Here is a 21,470-nt window from a genome sequence, read left to right as displayed (position 1 = left end):
CATGATCAATGCCAACACTTGGAAGACTTACTCTGAGGTGATGGCACAGGCTTACAACAACGCCTTCGCCGAAGCAAGGACATACCAAGGGAACCCCCATATGGTTAACCCTTATTAACAAGTGGGAAGTGGAAGTTAAGTTCTACCAAGTGAGGAGATATTGGCCATTTAGACACCCATTACATCATCTCCTGTCTCATTTAGCTACTCACTACGTCACCAAACGTATCTGTCTCTTGGTAAGAGGAATGATTTTTACTCTCAGCAAGCCCATTACAACAAGAGGGATAAAAGTTCGTATCAAGATAACCAGGGGTGAAGGTACCGTCGACTATTATGACTATGGGGCCAAGCCTCACTCTTTCAAAGTGGAGGACTAGGTATTGAATGAAATGCTATTATAAGAAGGCATACACATTACAAATGTTTTGACTCTCAACAGTTTGAGATCTTTTGTCACACAAGCCATTCGGCAAATATTTAAAGAAGAGGGAATTCAGACAACTTCTTCTGAGTCTTTTGCGTTCCTAGCACTGAAACGCTTGGTCTACACTGAACTACCCTTATACTCCAACTCAAAGCTTCAACATGCGTACTTTGACACAAAGTATGTGATACTAAGTGTTACAACCAACATGATTCACATATCAAAAGCATGGATCCCTTCAAGCATAGCAAAACATTCATAAGTATCACTCATATCAATCAACATAAACATTATACATTCTAACATATTCATACATAAACATCATACATTCCAACACATCCATACCTAAGCCAACTGTGCTTCGAAAGGGTTCAACATACTTTGTGTCTTCGACACTTGCTATAATGTACCTCGACACCTTGCCCTTATTCTCACCAACCAGGTGATGAAATGTGAAGAAGGAACTCATCTTTATGCCACTAACTAGGTGATGAAATGTACAACCCGTACTCTAATATTATTTGGCAACTTGCCACTCATGCCACCAACCAGGGGAAGAAGGAACTCATCTTCATGCCACCAACCAGGTGATGACATGTACAACCCGTACTCTCCTTCATGTCACCAACCAGGTGATGAAATGTACAACCCGTACTCCAATATCATTTGGCAACTTGCCATTCATGCCACCAACCAGGTGAAGAGGAAACTCATCTTCATGAAATGTGATGAAATGTGATGAAGGAATTCACATTCGTACCACAAACCAAGTGATGAAAGCAATTCACCATTCATTCCACCTACCAGAAGACGAGTGGTACAACTTGTACATGTGAACTCCTAGCATTCACAAATAATAAAAAACCCTCAAGCTTGACAACTCAACTAATGGAGCACTTATGCCCAACAAGAGTTATAATCACCAACAAAGTCTTATTGCAAACCAACAACTTCAGTGCATGGCATACGAAGATCAAGCTATTCAGCCCTCTTGCATCTGCTTCAGACATTTCTCATCTGTAACAATGCAAACATTACTACTCATAGAAAGCTTCACACGCTCTTGATCAAGACAATGTGAAGCAAAACCAATTTATGGTGCCAACAAGAGCTTCATCAATGGAGGGCAACCACAATTTTCAAAAGCTTCACACACTCTTGATCAAGATAGTGTGAAGCAAAACCAATTTATGGTGCCAACAAGAGCTTCATCAATGTAGGGGAATCACAATTCTCAAAAGCTTCACACACTCTTGATCAAGACAGTGTGAAGCAAAACCAATTTATGGTGCCAACAAGAGCTTTATCAAAGGAGTTCAACCACAATTCTTAAAAGCTTCACACACTATTGATCAAGACAATGTGAAGCAAAACCAATTTATGGTGCCAATAAGAGCTTCATCAAAGGAGTTCAACCACAATTCTTAAAAGCTTCACACACTCTTGATCAAGACAGTGTGAAGCAAAACCAATTTATGGTGCCAACAAAAGCTTCATCAATGAAGGGCAACTATAACTTGCAGAAAGCTTCACACACTCTTGATCAAGACTGTTCGAAGCAAATTCAATTTATATAGTTCATCCAAACCTTCGACTACTACAAGGTGTGGCTTGCATCACAATCTCTTGCTCAACAGTGTGGAAGCAAAATTTGTATATGTTGTCTCTCCTACATATTCAAATTTCTAGTTTCCCAAAAAAAAAAAAAAAGAGAAATTCAACAAAGCTTCATCAATGGAGGACAACTACAAATTCTCAACAGCTTCACACTATCTTGATCAAGATAGTGTGAAGGAAAATCAATTCATGGTACCCTACAAAAGCTTCACCCTCACCCACCACAAAAGCTTCACTTACAAAAGCTTCACCCATAAAAGCTTCACCCACAAAAGCTTCACCCACCACAAAAGCTTCACCAACAAAAGCTTCACCCACCATAAAAGCTTCACCTACAAAAGCTTCACCCGCCACAAAAGCTTCATCTACAAAAGCTTCACCCACCACAAAAACTTCACCTACAAAAGCTTCATCTACAAAAGCTTCACCCACCACAAAAGCTTCACCTACAAAAGCTTCACCCATAAAAACTTCACCAACAAAAGCTTCACCAACCACAAAAGCTTCACCCACTAAGGCTTCACCTACAAAGCTTCAACAAAAAAGCTTCATCTACAAAAGCTTCACACTATCTTGATCAAGATAGTGTGAAGCAAAATCAATTCATGGTACCTAACAAAGCTTTAACCTCAAAGCTTCACCTACAAAGCTTCAACACGAAAGCTTCACCTATAAAGCTTAATATATATATATATATATATATATTTCGGAAATTCGACAATTCGAAAAAAAAAATAGAAAAAAAGAAATTTGAAAAAAAAAAAATTGCCTAGGCCTCATCTTCTTTGGGCCTAACAACTTTTATAACAAATGTATATGAAGGAGGAGTTTTGGGCTACTACTTAGAAAGGAAAATGGTAAAGTTTTATTCCTTTGGAAATTTGGCTACTAGTAAGACACCTCATTCGTCAACTCCCTTGACCGGAGACTTGGGGGACTCCTACCATATGCTATTGCACCTTGATACTCGAAAGTCTCACGACCACTCAGTGACTTGGATATTTCAAGTCTCTAACCGAGAAGTGTTCCTCACTCGGGAAATTAAGGGAGCACTACCTCAACATACATGCTTCACTCTCAAAGCTTCAACATACAAGCTTCAACAAAAGAAAGAACTTAGTGAAGAAGGCCTTGGTGTATTTATTTAACACAATACATTGAAATGAAGCAAAACTTGTTTATTGATATCTCCGATAAGTTACGAATATGTACATATACATGAATCAAAATAAACAAACAAGAGGGAGCCTTCACAAAGGTTACTCAGGAGAAATCTCAGCAGTCGGCAGAGCCCCAAAAAGAGGAGGCACCGAAGGATGATTATTCAGAGCGTCAGTATTAGGCAGAACCCCAGAAGGAGAAGGCACCGAAGGTTGATCATTTGGAGCTTCATTACGCGGTACAGCCCCAGAAGACGAAGGCAATAAATGCCTTTGGAACAAACCCACAAACCTTTGATGATCAAGTAAAATCTAACCATCAAATTCTTGCAGCTGATCAAGCTTCCTCTTCATGTTTGTAGCATAGTCATGTGCTACAAACATGAAGAGGAAGCTTGATCCGGGTTGTAGATTCGATTTTTTTTTTCTTCTTCTTCCTCCGAATCTGCAACTTTTTTTTTCTTCTTCTTCTTCCTCCTTCTTCCTCCTTCTTCCTCCTCTTCTTCATTCTTCTTCTTCCTCCGAATCTACAACTTTTTTTTTCTTCTTCCTCTTTCTTCCTTCCCCTTCTTCTTCCTCCGAATTTGGGGAAGATGTCGGTTTTTTTTTCCTTCTTCCTCCTCCTTCCTCCTTCTTCCTTCTTCTCCCTCCTTCTTCCTTTCTCTTCTTCTTCTTCTTCCGAATCTGGGTTGCAGATTCGGTTTTTTTTTTCTTCTGTTTCTTCCTTCTTCTTCCTCCGAATCTGCAACTTTTTTTTCTTCTTCCTCCTTCTTCTCCTTCCTCATTCGTCCTTCTTCCTTCCTCTTCTTCTCCTTCTTCCTTCTTCTCCTTCCTCATTCTTCCTTCCCCTTCTTCTCCTTCTTCCTTCTTCTTCTTCTTCCTCCGAATCTGGGGAAGATGAAGGTTTTTTTTTTTTTTTTAAATTTTAATTTTATAATATATATATATATATATATAATTTTTATTTTTTTATTTTTAATTTCCACGTGGGTGACACGTGGTGCCCAGTCATTGTCCACATGGGCACCATGTCACAGTTAACGGGAGACTTAACAGTTTGACTAATGAATGTATGAGACTGTCCCAAAATTTACACTTTAGGTATGACTCTGAGATGAAAAAAAACTTGATGTACTAAATGTTGAAAATCACAAAACATGAGGGTAGTAAACAGTCTTTTACCCAAAAAAAAAAAATATTCGTTATGTTTGGACTTTGTCACTTTCGGACTTTGGATTCTTGCTTGCATATATTTTTTCTGCAGCGACCAAAGTTGGGATTAGGAATTGCAATGTTAAATTTAAAAGTGAAGCCAGAATGATCTACCTTGCCATTGGTTTATATCCAAAAATGATTGGTCATTCTTGTTGATCTGCAACTACTAGTAAATAAGTTGTGCGGTTTGAATTTAGCTATTTCGTGATACTTAGAAAATATATTATGTTACCTTCATTGTTAATAGCTAAAAATATTGTTCGTTTACTATTATTTAAATTTCTAGAGTGATGTGAGGACTTAAAGGATTAAAATAGAGAAATGCATGTTAAATGTACTTATAATGTTAACAACGTTCAATTATCAGAAAGAAAATGATGACAATTCGTTTTTTAACTTTCAACTTGTTCAAGAAAAAGAAAACGGGCAAAAAAAGAGTAAAAAATTATGCGGGTAAGAACTCAAACAGTTATGGATAAATAATCGCGGTTACTCGCCCACCATAATCGTTGTCCATCCGTAGTTCGAGCTCAAATGGTAACAAAACCTAGCAGATATATCATCCAATATTATCCGAATCTTCTGAAGTCTGAAGTCAATTTGAAGATTAGTTGTTGTTGTTGTTGTTGTTGTTGTTGTTGTTGTGTGTGTGTGTGTGTGTGTGTGTGTGTGTGTGTGTAGGTGCATAGTTAGGTTTTGAAGCTGCATGCTGCACAATGCGCATGAGTATGTGTTTGTAACTAATTTTGCGTCATCGGTCCAAACGATCGAGATCGTGAAGTGAGTGGAATTCTAAACTGTTGGTTAGAGAGTTTTTAAGATAACTTTATTATTATGAAAGGATAATATTATGATTTTTAATGATAATAATTATTTTTGTAATGAATACCTTTGACATTTTCTTGTACAAGATAAATGGAATACAAACTCTATCTCCAATTCAGAAGCAAGCAGCACAGTTGAAACTAATTTGGGATGTTTGGCGTGTGGACGTGTGGATTTGATCAATTCAGTTTGGCTGACAGATTCACGTGGCATGTTATAATCATTAGCATTTTGGTGAATGTTGTTTGTTTGCTCAAAGTCACTTGGAAGCTGTTGATAGAATTGGATTTATGAATGGCGATGTGATCGTGGAATTGCATTTGGACAAGGATTGTCTGTCCTCCTTTTTTTCATGCCCTTCCATGCCCTCCTGTTTTGTGTGGTCACGGTTAAGCCACGTTAACATTTTATATTATTTGTTTATAAAGATAATAAGACAAAAATGAATAGTAATATAAAATGTTCACGTGGCTTAACCGTGACCACACAAACAGAAGGGCATGGAAGGGCATGGAAGGGCATGGAAGGGCATGAAAAAAGGGAAGGTAGACAATCCTTGTCCATTGCATTTAAGTCGCAATTGGTTTGCATGGGGTATATTGGACAAAGGGGGGGCCTTCTGTGGAGCCAAAAATATTCACTAGGCGACACGTGGACTTTTGAACGAAAGAGGACAAAAATACCCTTGAGGCATACCGGGATTCCTACGCGCAAGCAGCAGGAAATTATCTTTCAACCAAGTCAAAAGTGCTCAAAATAGGTAACGATTTAAAGCCTATTTCATCAAATCCTTTCTATAAGGTAATTCCCAAAACCTAATTCATTTTATATGTTTTATATTCCATTATTTAGCTAATCAATTAGCTAAATAATATTTTCCTTTCATGTTTCCTAAAAATTGACTAATTAAGGGATTAATCACCTAATCAATCCCTTAATTATCAATTTGAAACATCCACTCAAACCTAAAAAATACTATAGGGCCGGCTATCCCATTCAAAACCTAAACCATTACCTTTTTGTTACCTTTTCCCACCATTTCTTCCCTTTTATTAGCCAATCAATACCATAATTACTATAACATTTCCTTTCATATTTAACTAGCCAATTAATTGGCTAATTAAACCAAAAATAAAACCTAAAATTCCCACCTAGTAGCCGGCCACATTTCCTCCCTTTATTCTTTACCTTTTTGATTTTCTCCATCTTATTACCCAAATAAAGCTAATCATTCAATTTGATAACACGCCATTTATTTCTATCATATTTTATTAGCCAATAAAGTGGCTAATTAAACCACAAATTCACCAAAAAAAATGGAGAGAGTGGCCGGCCATTCCTTGAAGAAAATGGAGAAGCCTAATCCTATAAATAGGCTCCTATTTTCACCAAAAACTCATTCCAATCCTCTTGCAAAAATTCCAAAACACTCTAAACACTATTTCTCTCTAAAATTCTAACTTTGGCATCGGAGGTTCTTTGGCCAAAGCCCCCCCTATTCATCGTGGGCGCGTGAGGCTTTTGGCCTTAACCTAAGGTGCTAGTTGTTTTGTAGGTGCAAAATCGTCCAAGATCGAAGAGGAGAAAATTTGCATCCACAAATTGGTGCTTTCATTGAGAGTTGAAATCCATACTCGTAGAAGACTCTCGCACAAAAAGGTTTTTTCTCTATTTTTTAGTCCATTTGAATATTTTTCATATGTTCTTATTACTAGAATTTTTTACTTGCAAAGGTTCTTTGATAAAACGTATAAGAAAAATATAATGGCTAGAAATTTAGAAAATACCATAAGTGAGAATTCAAATACTCAAGAAATGGGATTACGGAGATCCACGAGGCAAAATACGGTCGTAAGCAGAGTGGCACCACCACCACAAAGTTCCACCATGGCCCAAGCCGTGCCATCCAAGTTTGCACGGGCCCAAACCCAAGCTTCGCATTCGCATGCACCACGCACTGAGCAGCCTGCTCCCGTGATCCAGCCTGCTCATGTAGCCCAGCCTGCTCCACTGATCCAGCCTGCTCCCATGATCCAGCCTGCTCCATTGATCCAGCCTGCTCCTGCGGCCCAGCCTGCTCTCAAGGTTTCCCAAGCTGCTCAAGTCGGCCCGAGACAATCTCAACCGTCCGGACCAATCATCGAGGCTGGGGCACTCTCACCACATTTCTCCGCAGATTTGACATTCCCCAATTCAAATCTCGCATTTGGAGTCAACCACCATTCTATTGTTCAAGGAGGTGCATTCCATCCAAGTTTTTCTAATCTGAATGGCGAACAAAACTTGTCCCGACAAGTCATGGAATTGACGAGCGCCCTTGCACAACAAACAACCTTGGTGAATCAACTTTTGCAACGCATGGAGATCCAACGTGCCCCAGATGAAGTATCCCGAAGTAGGACAAGGGCAGGCGAAGAACCTCTCAAGCAGCGTACTGGAAAGCAGCCACTCAACCAACCACAAACGGAGCATTCAGGTAGTGCACACTCTCGATTGGGCCCCCGAGATAGCGTATACTCCCGTCTTAGCGCACGGAGGAGTGTGCACTCTCGACTAGGCCCCAGGGCAAGTATACATTCACGGTTGGGGCCACGCTTTGATAATCAACATGGGCAGCCTTCCAGACAAAGTATTCATTCGCGGTTAGGCCCGCAAGGAGTATCCTCCACATCACATCGGAGCAGTCATCCTGGCAAACGGAAGGAAACAATCGTTCAGTCCGATTCTAGTTCAACTGGCAGCCCGTAAAAAAATCATTCGCCTGCTAGGAATCCATCTCATACACCGCAACCACGACATAGACGAGCCGAGTGCGTAGAAGAGCAGCCTAGGCCGGCAGGTCGAGACCAGGGGCAGCCGAAGACTCCGCTACCCCAACAAAGACAAATCCAAGAAGAGGTAGAAAGGTTTTTCAATGAATGGATGCGTGATTTCCGACGCAACGAAATGGTTAACGAAGCACTAAAGCGAGATATGTCCAACATAAGTAAGTCACATTTCACAGACGAAATCGAGCAAGCAGAGCCTCCGCGCAAGTTTAGCATGCCGCACTTCACATCTTTCAAAGGAGATGGGGATCCCGAAAGACACTTGAAGCATTACCGAAGTGCAATGGTCCTTTATCGGAATAATGACGCCCTTATGTGCAAAATATTCGCCACTACTTTACAAGGCGAGGCACAAGATTGGTTTCATACCTTGCCGGCACGATCCATCCAGAATTTTGATGATCTTTCCTTGGTTTTCACCAAAGAATACTCATCTTATCTTTCGATCAAGAAGAAGTCCGATCACCTGTTCAACGTAAAGAAAAACCCAAAAGAATCACTTCGTGATTAAGTGAAGAGATTTAAAGCAGAGAAGGCGAAGATCATCGGATGCGATAACTCGATAGCAAGTGCAGCCTTCCAAAAAGGACTACCAGCAGACCACCCACTGTTTGGAGAAATGATCATGAAAGAAGACCTAACTTTAGCATATTCCTTTGCTCTGGCAGAAAAGCATGCACTTTGGGACGAGGCTCGACAAGCAGAAAAGGCTACCGAACAACCTCGAAAAGAGTTGACAGCTGCTCAAAAGAAGGATGAAAAGCAACCCAACAAGGGCAGGCAGGAGTTCAAACGTAGGGACCGACCCACGATCGAAGAAGGCTCGATGACCAATAACTATTCTAAGTTCTCAATTCTGATTCATCAAATCCTTCGTGACATCAAGAATGAACCATGGTTCAAGTTACCGAAACAGTTAAAATGAGATACTTCGAAGTTGGACCACACCAAGTATTGCGCATTCCACCGAGGTCCTGGTCACACAACCAACGACTGTTACACTTGAAAGAACTACCTAGAGAAACTCGTGAAAGAAGGGAAAGTCGATAGATATCTGGACAAGCCAGCTGAGCAGCAAAAAAGGAATGCAGACGGAGATGATGAGCCACCAACTAAGATGATTCGAATCAATGGCATTTTCGCTGAATCCGAGCACTTGGGGGCCACTAATAACTCCAAAAAGAGGAAGATCCAGCAGGCTTTACTAATCTCACAAGTTCAAGCAGTCGATACCCAACCTGGACCTATCATTGGCTTCACGGAGCAGGATGCGGAAGGAGTCGACTTCCCACACGACGATGCATTAGTAGTATCTGTCCAACTAGCCCATGCTATAGTCGATAGGATGATGGTTGACAATGGAAGTGCAGTCAACCTACTTCAACTTTCGGTCATTCAGAAGATGGGCCTGGAAAGTACAATTATACGTCTGGCAGAGATACTTACTGAATTCAACGGACACACCTCAACTACCATCTGTCATATCACACTTGACGTAAAAACACCGCTAGTCGTCTCAAAGAAAACATTTACGATCGTAAGTGACCCGTCTCCCTACAATGGGATTCTTGGGAGACCTTGGTTGATCAAGCTGGATGCCGTCACTTCCGTCAAGTATAAAAAAATCTGATTCCGCATCCCGGGAGGAAGAGTCAGAGAGATCAAGTCTGACCAGGTTTCATCCCAATGATGCACTGTGCAAATGTTGAAAGAATCAAAGAAGAAGACCTTTACCCCCGTAGAGGTTACCAAAGTCCAAAAGGACAAAGAAGTTACCAAATAGCAATTACAGCAGGTGGACCGAGAAGATGGCACCCAAGCAGACGAAATAGGATGGAAACCCGAAGAGGATGCCGAAGACATCATTCTTGATCCCCAGCGGTCGGAAAAGACGGCTAAAACTGGCTCACGACTAAGCCCAGACGAGAAGGAAGAATTCATAATTTTCCTTAGGGAAAACCGAGATGTCTTCGCATGGTCACCATCTGACATGCCTGGAATTGACCCCAAGGTGGCCTGCCACAAGCTGCACGTTGACCTTACTGCCAAACCGGTAATCCAAAAAAGAAGACATTTTGCACCCGAACGAGTAGCGATCATTGAGGCAGAAATCGACAAACTATTGGAAGCTGGGTTCATAGAAGAGGTAGCACACTCAGCATGGCTTGCTAATGTCGTACTAGTCATGAAGAAAGAGAAGGGCAAATGGAGGGTTTACGTATACTACACTGACCTCAACAAAGCATGCCCAAAGGACCCTTATCCTGTCCCTCGGATCGATCTATTAGTAGATTCAACTTCTGGGAACCAGCTGCTTAGCTTCTTAGACGCATACTCCGGTTACAATCAAATAGACATGTATGAGCTGGACAAGGAGAAAACTGCATTCGTGATAGAGCGAGGCACTTACTGCTACAAGGTCATGCCCTTTGGCCTCAAAAACGCGGGAGCCACTTACCAAAGGTTAGTAAATATGATGTTCAAAAAGCAAATTGGGGTAACCATGGAGGTCTATGTCGACGATATCATGGTAAAGGGCAAGCAGCGATCAGATCATATTCGTAACCTGGCAGAAACTTTCAATATCCTTAGAAAGTACAAGATGAAGCTCAACCCAACCAAATGCACATTTGGAGTATCTTCAGGCCGATTCTTAGGGTACTTAGTAACCCAACGAGGAATTGAAGCACATCCCAAGCAAATCCGAGCAATCCTAGAGATGAAGTCTCCAACTACTTTGAAAGAGATCCAAAGCTTGACCGGACGAGCAGCAGCCCTCAACCGCTTCCTCTCACGATCCATCGATCGATGCAAGCCTTTTTTCAAAGCTATCAAGAGGGCACAAAGAGATAAATGGGATGAAGAGTGTGAAAAAGCTTTCCAAGACTTGAAGGAGTATCTCACATCACCTCCATTACTATCCAAGCCGGAAGCAGCGGAGGATTTATACATTTATTTGGCAGTCTCCGAAGTAGTGGTGAGCTCTGCCCTCATACGAGAAGAGCTGGGGGCCCAACTGCCGGTATTCTACACTTCTAAAGCTCTTCTCGATGCGGAAACAAGATATCCGAAGATTTAAAAATTAATTTTGGCGTTAGTTGTTGCGGCTCGGAAGCTTAGACCATACTTTCAAGCTCATACAGTCATTGTCATGACTCAGTATCCCTTACGATCAATATTACATGGTCCGTACGCTTCTTAACGAGTGATGAAATGGGCATTGGAACTTGGCTAATATGGTTTAGTTTTCCGACCTCGCACAGTGATAAAGGCCCAAGCCTTGGCAGATTTCGTAGCAGAATTCACGCCTAGCCTAGGCGACGCAACAGAGTGGCCTAACGATGCCCCAGAAGCAGCCGAGAGCACCTCAGCCACGCTTGCTCCATCCGATAAAGACTTCTGGAATTTGCATGTCGACGGAGCATCCAACTATAAAGGCTCGGGAGCAGGTGTAGTCCTTGTTACTCCAGACGGCTCAATGCTCGAGCAGGCGATCACTTTAGGTTTCAAAGCATCCAATAGTGAAGCAGAGTACGAGGTTTTACTAGCAGGCCTCCGAATGGCAAAAGACTTGGCGGTGAAGAAACTCGCAATTCATTCTGATTCCTAACTAATCACCAGCCAGGCTACTGGGGAATACACGGCAAAACACCCAAGGATGGCATAATACCTAGAAAAAGTACACCAGCAGCTTGAGGCATTTCAGACTTACACTCTCACTCAAGTTCTGCGGGCGGACAATGCCCATGCGGATGCACTAGCTGGTTTAGGCTCCGTCCTTGACCACCAGTTTAAACGCTCAATTTCGGTGGAATATCTAGACAAGCCAAGCATAGAGATAGAGCCGATTGCCGAAGTGTCGCAGGTTAGTGTAACTCCCACTTGGCAAAGTTCTATTATAGACTACTTGGTCAACGGCACACTACCCACCGAAAGATTGGAGTCAAGGAAACTCCAAATCAAGTCGGCACGCTACTATATGTGGAATGGTATTCTTGTTCGAAGGTCCTACACAGGGCCACATCTCCGTTGCCTAGCACCTCCCGATGACTTAAAGGTTCTAAGCTCTCAATCCATGAAGACGTTTGTGGGAATCACTCTGGAGGCCGATCATTAGCCCAGAAGGCTCTTAACGCAGGCTACTACTGGCCTACCATGCACCAAGATGCTAAAGAGTTAGTACAAAAGTGCGACCGCTGCCAACACTACAAACCGGTACCAGCGCTACCTGCCAGTGAGCTACACCCACAGACGAGTCCTTGGCCATTCATGCAATGGGCAATCGACCTGGTAGGGCCTATGCCACCTGCTACGGGGGGCAGATGCATGATGATCGTGGCAACCGATTACTTCACCAAATGGGTAGAAGCAGAACCCATGACGACCACGACTCAGACGGATATAGAACGCTTCATATGGAGGAACATCATTTGCCGATTTGGCATCCCTCAGTCCATCGTCATTGACAACGGCCCTTAATTTGTGGGAAAAGATTTGGCGAAGTTCTTCCAAAAATACGGCATCAAACAACACATGTCCACGCCGAGGTATCATCAAGGTAATGGGCAGGCCGAGGCATCCAACAAGACGATCCTTGACTGCCTTAAGAAGTCCCTCACCAACAAAAAGGGAAAATGGCCAGATGAGCTCCCTGGGTGTCTATGGGCATATCGCACGACTAAAAGACGAGCAACCGGTGAAACTCCTTTCTCTTTGGCCTTTGGTTCGGAAGCAATCATTCCTCCCAACATCATCGTGCCAAGCATCAACACTCTACTGCCAAACATTGAGCAGAACAGTAAAGAGAGGGCCACAGACTTAGATTTGGCAGAAGAGAAACGCGAGCAGACCATCACCCGCATCGCAGCCTACCAGCAGCAGCTCCTTTCCAGCTATAATAAAAGGGCTAAGATCCGGCAATTCCAACCTGGAGATCTAGTCCTAAGAAAGGCCTTCATTACTGCCCGCAGAGAAGGCTAAAAAAAAAAAAGGATCCCATTTGGGAAGGTCCTTACAAGATCAGCAGAGTAGGCGGTAAGGGTAGCTACACTCTTGCTACCATGAATGATAAAGAAATCGAGAAGCAATGGAATGCCTACAATTTGAGGAAATACCATGTGTGACTTCCCGCTGTATCAAGACCCGAAGACTCAAGCAGCTCAACGGGTGCCCCCTCGTAAGCCGAGGACTATCCAATCATCATGCAGTTTTTTTTCAGCCAAGTTATTTGCTCATTTTGTTCATTTTTCAATAAAGAATTTAGAAATAATTTGTAACTTGGCTCGATTACATGTTTACAACAAATTATCTTCTCATGCACTTCAAAAGAAGATCGCACCCCCCGAGGGACCAACTATGCTCTCCAAGGCAGGGGGATGAACTCAACACTCCGAATATCCAGACGTGGATGAGCCTAGCTGCCCTAGTATAACTAGGTGCATGATGGCTTGCGCCGGGATTCCTAGAAACAGCCACAATGGTCTTTTTCAAGGCTTAGCTAGCTGAAGGATTATGGGTCTATTGGCCTAATCCGCAGGGAACCGGGCCCTAGAAACGGAGGGGGCACATTATGCAGCACACACAACGGACGGCTGCCCTGGAAACCTAAAGCTGCTACCAAGTGCACTAAGGTAGTCTACGGATTCCGGAAGACTGCCTACGGCTTGCCCTTCGAGCAGTAAAGCCGCACTAGACTTATACAACCGCACATTCTTGTGAAAGGTTAAACAAGCTAGCACGCATATACGAAGTTTTATCCACTGCCGACATGCTACGCAGTCGATAAGTTTCAGTTCTGCCAAGCGCGGAACAACCTACACCAAGTCCTAAAGTGTTGTGATACTTGCTACACAACCTACGGAATTGGAGAAAGTCAAGGTTAACAGCCTAGTGGTTACGCGGACTTGTCTGCTTCTGTAAGTAAGGCATCCGGCTGCCAACCCAATGGCTAACAACTTTGCAAAGTTCTACACCAATACCTACGACTGCATAGGCTATGCAGGTCTGTCTGCTTATAGAAAAGTAGCACGCCTACCACTGGTCTATAAGGTCTAAAGGTTAGGGCGTGGACAAAAAGAAGCGGAGATAAAGAAAAGCGAAGGAAGCAAGTTTATTAAATTTTCTAGCAAAAATTGATAAACAACTAGCAAATATTGAAGGAGTTCAAGCGAAAAAGGAAAGCAAAGAAAATCCTAAATGCTCCATAGAAGACTATTTTTCAATTGCTTGGACATCTCATGACTACTCGGTCGTCACACCTTTAGCAGCCTTGATGTTCTCAGCAGCGATATCATCCGGCGCTTTACCCTCAGCTGTCCCAGCCTGGACACCAACTTCTCCAACTACTTCACCGATAGAAGACTCAAAAGTAAAAGCAAGCAAGTCTTCTGGAGAAATAGAGAAGGTCTCGAAATCTTTACCGGAGAATTCAAAGTCAGACGGTCGCCCATAGAGATGATCCACATAACCCAGCTTGTAGAAATCGGCTTGACTCTGAGTAAGCGATGCCTCGAACCCAGCCTTCTCAACTTTCAACTGCTAATTCTCCTCAAGCAGGCAAGCACGGACCCGCTGCAACTCCTCAATTTCCTTCTTCAGATTGTCATTGATCTTCAAAGTACTTTGAAGCTCCAACACTTGAGGCTCAAGCTTATCGACAACCTTTTTGAAATAGATCACTTGGTTGTAAACAGCGATCAATTCTTCATCCTTCGCATAAGCAGCAGAGCAGAATTCAGAGATAGAACATTCAAGATCTTGAATTTGAGGTATGTAACCCTCGATTTCCTTTTCTGCACCTTCGTACTTTACTTGGATCGCATCAAGTCTAGTCTTCAAATCCGTGATCTCTTGGCGAGCGGCCTCAAGCTGCAAGGAAGTGGGGGTAGGAATGTTAGATCCCTTCAAAACAGCAAGCTCAGATTCCAATTTCTTGATTTTTTCGATCGAGGAGTAAGCTTCGGCAGCCATGGTTCTTGCCATCTCTTTAGCAGCCTTGGTATCCTCTTGGTCAAGGAGTATAGACTCGGCTGCCAGAAGTGTTGTTTTCTGCATCATAGATAGCAAGGCAGCCTTCCTATACTCGGAGGTGTGCTTCGTGAAAAGACTCGGACCAATAATTTCCCTGACGCCATCAACAAACTTGGCACATGTATCCATGTCTTCAAGTAGATCTGGTTTCAGAAGCGCGCAAACCTCAGCAAATTCTCCAGAAACAGCCTTGGAGAATTCGCCAAGCTTGCCTAAACGAACAGTTTCCTTCTTGTCAGCAGACGAGCTGGGTGCAGTAGCGGAAGAAGCAGGTTTTGGCACCACTTTAGCAGGCAGAGACACCTTGTCACTCTTCATAGTAGCAAGCCTCTCCAAAGGTGAGCCAGACTTAGCCCAGACGAACGCTTTGGCACAAACTTCGGTACCGGAGGCACGGAGGAACTTCTGCGTTGGGCAATTTTTTCAGCGATCAAGCTAGCAGCCTTCGAAGCAATAGGCGTTACCGGCATAAATCTAGCAGTTCGTTCTTTCTCGCCTTTAGAGGAAGTTAAGTCAATCACAATCTTGGGGATAACCGGAGAATCCCCACAAACAGTTTTCAGTTTCTTTTCAGCGGGCGTCTCTTGGGCAGGTGGGGAATGTTTCTTTTTCCCACCTTCATTAATAGTAGGCGCCGGAGAATCCCCACGAGCAGTCTTTAGTTTCTTTTCAGCAGACGTCTCTTGAGCAGACGAAGAATGTTTCTTTTTCCCATCTTCATTGATAGTAGGTTCCATCACAGCAATGGGACGAGCCATCGCGTCTGCCTTGATCCGTTTTATCTCTTCTTTTGGGGGCAGCCCACCTTTTTCCCTACGAAGAGGACTAAGCAGCCAACGCCACTCGCGATATTCGGAAGGGATACCCAGAGTGACGTGTACTTTCTTCATGTCCGGACAAACCTTAGGAGTTGAGCCGAATTCCGAATCTACAAAAAACAGCGGAAGACAATCAGAAAGTTGAAGAGTAACTGGGCACTAAAGTAAAGCAGCCGAGAAGATTAAGCAGCATGCGTACCAAATATGAAGACCGTAGGAACACGCAGCTCGGAGGAAGAATCAGACTCCCATTCTCCACTTATCTCCAAAGTCTCTTTGGCCCAGTCGTGATCTCCTTTGCTGGAGCTATCAAAAAGCTTATGACGAGATCGCAGTTGCCCAACTCCATCAATGTGACCTATGTCAAAGAAATACCAAAATTCGTTGGTGGTTAGTCCCAAGTCAAAGAATTGGTTCAAATTGTGGAACCCCACCATCATTCGGACCGTATTCGGGGAACATTGGGCAGGCGCACATTTCATGGAACAGAGCACTTCTTGGAAGAAACCCGGCATAGGGAAGGTAAACCCTAACACAAAATAGTAAGGATGGAACTTGATAGCTCTCTGAGTTCCACTGCATGGTTCCCGGCTGCTACCATCCTTAACTCGCCGCACACGCACTCCCGACGGAATGGCATGCCAATACGCTTCAAGAAAATCCCTAAACAAATCGTCGGAGCTAATCTTAAGGTGAGCAGCTTTGAAGTAGCCAATCTTGCTCAAAGACCCGCCTTGACGATACAACGGGGGCACATCATCATCATTCTTGCGGCTCGAGGAAGACATGCTTGAAAATTCTGCAAAAATACAAGGAAGATTTGTTAGAGAGTTGTTTTCAAAAAAAAAAAAAAAAAAAAAAAAAAAAAAAAAAAAAAAGGTTGAAAGCCGCAGGAACCCAGCAAAAAAAAAAGGAAGATTTGTTAGAGAGTTGTTTTCAAGAAAATCAATTTTTTCTTACCTGGAAGCAACGAAGAGCGATCCTTTACACGGGCAAGACGTAGAAGATTGCTAGATGAGGGGGAACAAATATCCTCTAAACTCTCTTTTTCTCTTGTAAGGATGAATAAGTTTCTCTCTAAAAGTTGATTTAACAATCCACTTAAGGTGGACTTAAATAAGCTTTGGGGAAATATATTTCCTTTTCCTAGAAGGATTTAATTTCCTATTGAAAGAGAGAATCAACAACAAAATAGGAAGCAATTCAGAGTTACCTAAAGCAAGAAAATCTCTACACCTATTGCCCTTTTCTGCAAACAGCTCAACAGGTGTGGGGGCATTTGTGGAGCCAAAAATATTCACTAGGCGACACGTGGACTTTTGAACAAAAGAGGACAAAAATACCCTTGAGGCATACCGGGATTCCTACGCACAAGCAGTAGGAAATTATCTTTCAACCAAGTCAAAAGTGCTTAAAATAGGTAACGATTTAAAGCCTATTTCATCAAATCCTTTCTATAAGGTAATTCCCAAAACCTAATTCATTTTATATGTTTTATATTCCATTATTTAGCTAATCAATTAGCTAAATAATATTTTCCTTTCATGTTTCCTAAAAATTGACTAATTAAGGGATTAATCACCTAATCAATCCCTTAATTATCAATTTGAAACATCCACTCAAACCTAAAAAATACTATAGGGCCGGCTATCCCATTCAAAACCTAAACCATTACCTTTTTGTTACCTTTTCCCACCATTTCTTCCCTTTTATTAGCCAATCAATACCATAATTACTATAACATTTCCTTTCATATTTAACTAGCCAATTAATTGGCTAATTAAACCAAAAATAAAACCTAAAATTCCCACCTAGTAGCCGGCCACATTTCCTCCCTTTATTCTTTACCTTTTTGATTTTCTCCATCTTATTACCCAAATAAAGCTAATCATTCAATTTGATAACACGCCATTTATTTCTATCATATTTTATTAGCCAATAAAGTGGCTAATTAAACCACAAATTCACCAAAAAAAATGGAGAGAGTGGCCGGCCATTCCTTGAAGAAAATGGAGAAGCCTAATCCTATAAATAGGCTCCTATTTTCACCAAAAACTCATTCCAATCCTCTTGCAAAAATTCCAAAACACTTTAAACACTATTTCTCTCTAAAATTCTAACTTTGGCATCGGAGGTTCTTCAGCCAAAGCCCCCCCATTCATCGTGGGCGTGTGAGGCTTTTGGCCTTAACCTAAGGTGCTAGTTGTTTTGTAGGTGCAAAATCGTCCAAGATCGAAGAGGAGAAAATTTGCATCCACACCTTCTATTTGGAATATAAGGTTACTTATGGCCACGTGGAGGATTATTGTACTTACAGTGGAAGATTATCTCAAAGAAATAATTTTAAGTGCATGAAGATAGCAACGTGTGGGAAAAGGTCAGTACATGACACGGCTAGCATCAGAATATTTTTCCACGGGTCGGATTCTATGGTAGTATGATGTGAGGTCCTGCAACAACAGGAACCTCAATTGAACACACAAAAATATTCTACGTAATTTTTCGCTCTACGTAAAACTTTCTCACTTTTGAGAATACAACTGACCACCCTAATTTTGTTACAACTGATCATCATAACTTCGTCAAGCATATCTCTCCGTTTGTGTTAAACAGCTCTGTGATTGACAATTGGTGACATCTCTCAATTTGTGTTAAACAACTTTGGAGCCGTAAAGTCAGGCGATCGAGGAGGATCTCTTAGTTTCTATAAGCAGCTCTACACCAAGTTCGGTTGACTACCTATCCAAGTCTCTATCAACAAGGAATCTTTGAATTCTTGTTGGAAGATGTCACCTTATTAGCTTTCTCGGCGAGTGAGGTATTACCAAGTTACGTTGTTTGTATTAACTCTATCAAGAAAAGCTTGATGAACAATGGAGATTGAAAAGCACAGAGGAAGAATTAATGAGAAATGTAGAGAGAGAAAGATAGAAATCTAGAGAGAAGGTAGAGAGAAAGCAACGAAACTGAACTGATTCTTATTAAGTCACACAATGCCAAACCCACAATACATATACCGTAATCCTAACTAACTTGCCTATGTGGCATATCCAGTACACCCAACTCTATTGTAATAACCTTAGCTCTTCATATAGACCAATAGACTATTGACACCTGTTACTCCCCCTCAATCTCAGCTAGGATTCTTGAGTTTGAGGTCGTAGCAATGCTTGATGAATAGAGGACTATGCAATACCTTGGTAAGTATATCAGCAACCTGAGAATCTGTTGACACATAATGCACTATTATATCTCTCTTTTGAACTATTTCCCTGATAAAGTGATAGTTAGTATCCAGGTGTTTAATGTGAGAGTGAAACATTGGATTGGAGGAGTGCCAAAGTAGACAAATTATCACAATGTAGAGCTGGATGGTGGTTTAACACTTGATGCAAATCTTTTAGGACTGATCTTATCCAGTAAACATCAGCAGTGCAATGAGCTAAAGCTTTACACTCAGTTTCGGTTGAACTTCATGAAACAAATGCTTGTTTCTTCGATTGCTAGGAGACAGGATTATTGCCAACATACACTACATATCCTGAAATTGATCTCCTTGTATTGATATCTACTGCTCAGTCAGCATTAGAGAATGCAAAAATATTAATATCTGGTGATGGTGTATAAGTGTCCATAATCAATTGTACCCTGCACATATCTTAAGATTCTTTTTACCAAGAAGAAATGTGCATCAATAGGCTTAGTCATGTACTGACAAACCACATTCACCGCATGTGCTATATTTGGCCTTGTGAAAGTTAAGTATTGAAGTGCTCCTACTATACTTCTTTACAAAGTTGGATCTTCCATGAGTGTTCCTTCTGATGCAAGCAGTTGTGTATGAGGTTTTGATGGTGTTGGGGCAGGTTTACATGAACTCATTCCTACCTTATTGATCAACTATTTTGCATACTTTGACTTATTGATAAACAAACTGCCATCAGGTTTATATTGAATGTGCAATCCCAAAAAGTATGTCAATCTCCCCATGTCTTTTAAATCAAACAATTCTACAAGCTGAGTAATAATCGTTTGCACTTTTGCTCTATTGGAACCAATTAGAATTATATCATCTACATAAAGCAATAAAATGATAATATCCTTACCATCATGCTTGATGAACAAGCTTGTATCAAATTGAGACAAATGGAATCCAAGAGATGGCAATACTTCAGTAAACTTTGCATTCCAGGCTATTGGAGCTTGTTTAAGCCCATACAAGGACTTAACCAATTTGTACACATGATTGGGATGCTTTGAATCCAAAAATCCTTATGGCTGCTTCATATAGATCTCCTCTTAAAGCTTTCCATGTAGAAAGGCATTCTTGATGTCAAGTTGCCTTAGTTCCCACTTATGACAAGTTGCTAATGCCAATATCAATTTGACCATGGTATGTCGAACCATTGGACTAAATGTTTATGAGTAATTAACATCTTGTTCTTGAGTGAACCCTTAAGATACCAATCTTGCCTTATATCGTGCAATACTTCCATCATGATTTCTTTTTAATTTATAGACCCATTTGCTGCCAATTATTGATTTATTGGATGGTAGGGGTACAAGATTCCAGGTTCCTTGAGTTTTCAATCCATCAAACTCTTCTTGCATTGCTTGTTGCCATTTAGGATTAGATGTAACAGCTCTAAATGTTTTTGGTTCATCACCATCATGAACATCAGCAATAAATGAAAAACCAGGAATGGCAACATCACAAGTATCATCAATATCCAATGATTGGAGCTATTGAAATAAAGCAAGATAGGCTGCATAATTCTTCCTTTGACTTGCTCCTGCCTTTAATCTTGTTTGCATAGAGAGTGTATTAAGTGATGCTGGTTCTTATGTATAATCAAAAGTTGAAGTTGCACTAGAAGTGAAAGGAAGAATTACCTGAAGCTGATCAGAATTGAGGACAGGCAACAAAGGTTGAAGTTGATCTTAACCTTGAGAAGGAGCTTGAGAGTTTGAAGTTTCAGATCCCTGTGAAGATTTTGTTACTAATTGATATGTTGTAGCAGCACTACTATTCTCATAAGAACCATAAATTGGAGAAGTTTATCTGAAGTTAGAATTAGAACCTGAGATGCTCTAAGATACTTGTAATGAAGTAGAATTAGGATTATGACCAATAGACTGTGTTCCAGTTGACAAACTTTGATATGTGGTGGAAAAAGGAACATTCACTAGAATTGAAAAGTTGTGAACTGTAGGGACATTTCTCATTACTTATGCAACTTTAGGTTTAACAACCTTAGCCGGAAAGGTTGATTCATCATGCAGAACATGCCTTGACAAAATTAATCTTTTTGATTCCAAGTTGTAACAAATAACACCTCTATACCCAAGAGCATAACCTAGAAACAAACTCACAGATGTTCTAGGTTGAAGTTTGGAATCATTGTAATGCCTCAAATATGGATACACAGATGATCCAAAAGTCTTTAAGTCATGTAACTGTGGTGGTTTATTAAACAGTACAAAATAAAGAGAAGCCATCTGCAAAATTTTACTTGGCATTCTATTAATCAAATACACTGCACGAGCACAA

At 41.5% G+C, this 21,470-nt stretch overlaps 1 protein-coding gene across 1 annotated transcript; it reads left to right on the top strand.

The window, feature by feature from the left end:
• Positions 1–12,605: 12,605 nt before the first annotated feature.
• On the top strand, positions 12,606–13,052 carry LOC139196039 (uncharacterized). The gene has a single exon (XM_070821701.1). The coding sequence runs from the start codon at positions 12,606–12,608 to the stop codon at positions 13,050–13,052; it is 447 nt and encodes a 148-aa protein (XP_070677802.1).
• Positions 13,053–21,470: the final 8,418 nt, after the last annotated feature.

The sequence above is a fragment of the Malus domestica genome, chromosome 05 (assembly GCF_042453785.1).
Source record: "Malus domestica chromosome 05, GDT2T_hap1".
Taxonomy (NCBI): Eukaryota; Viridiplantae; Streptophyta; class Magnoliopsida; order Rosales; family Rosaceae; genus Malus; species Malus domestica.
Note: the sequence above shows the minus strand (reverse complement) of the source record. Positions and strands in the feature narration are given on the sequence as shown.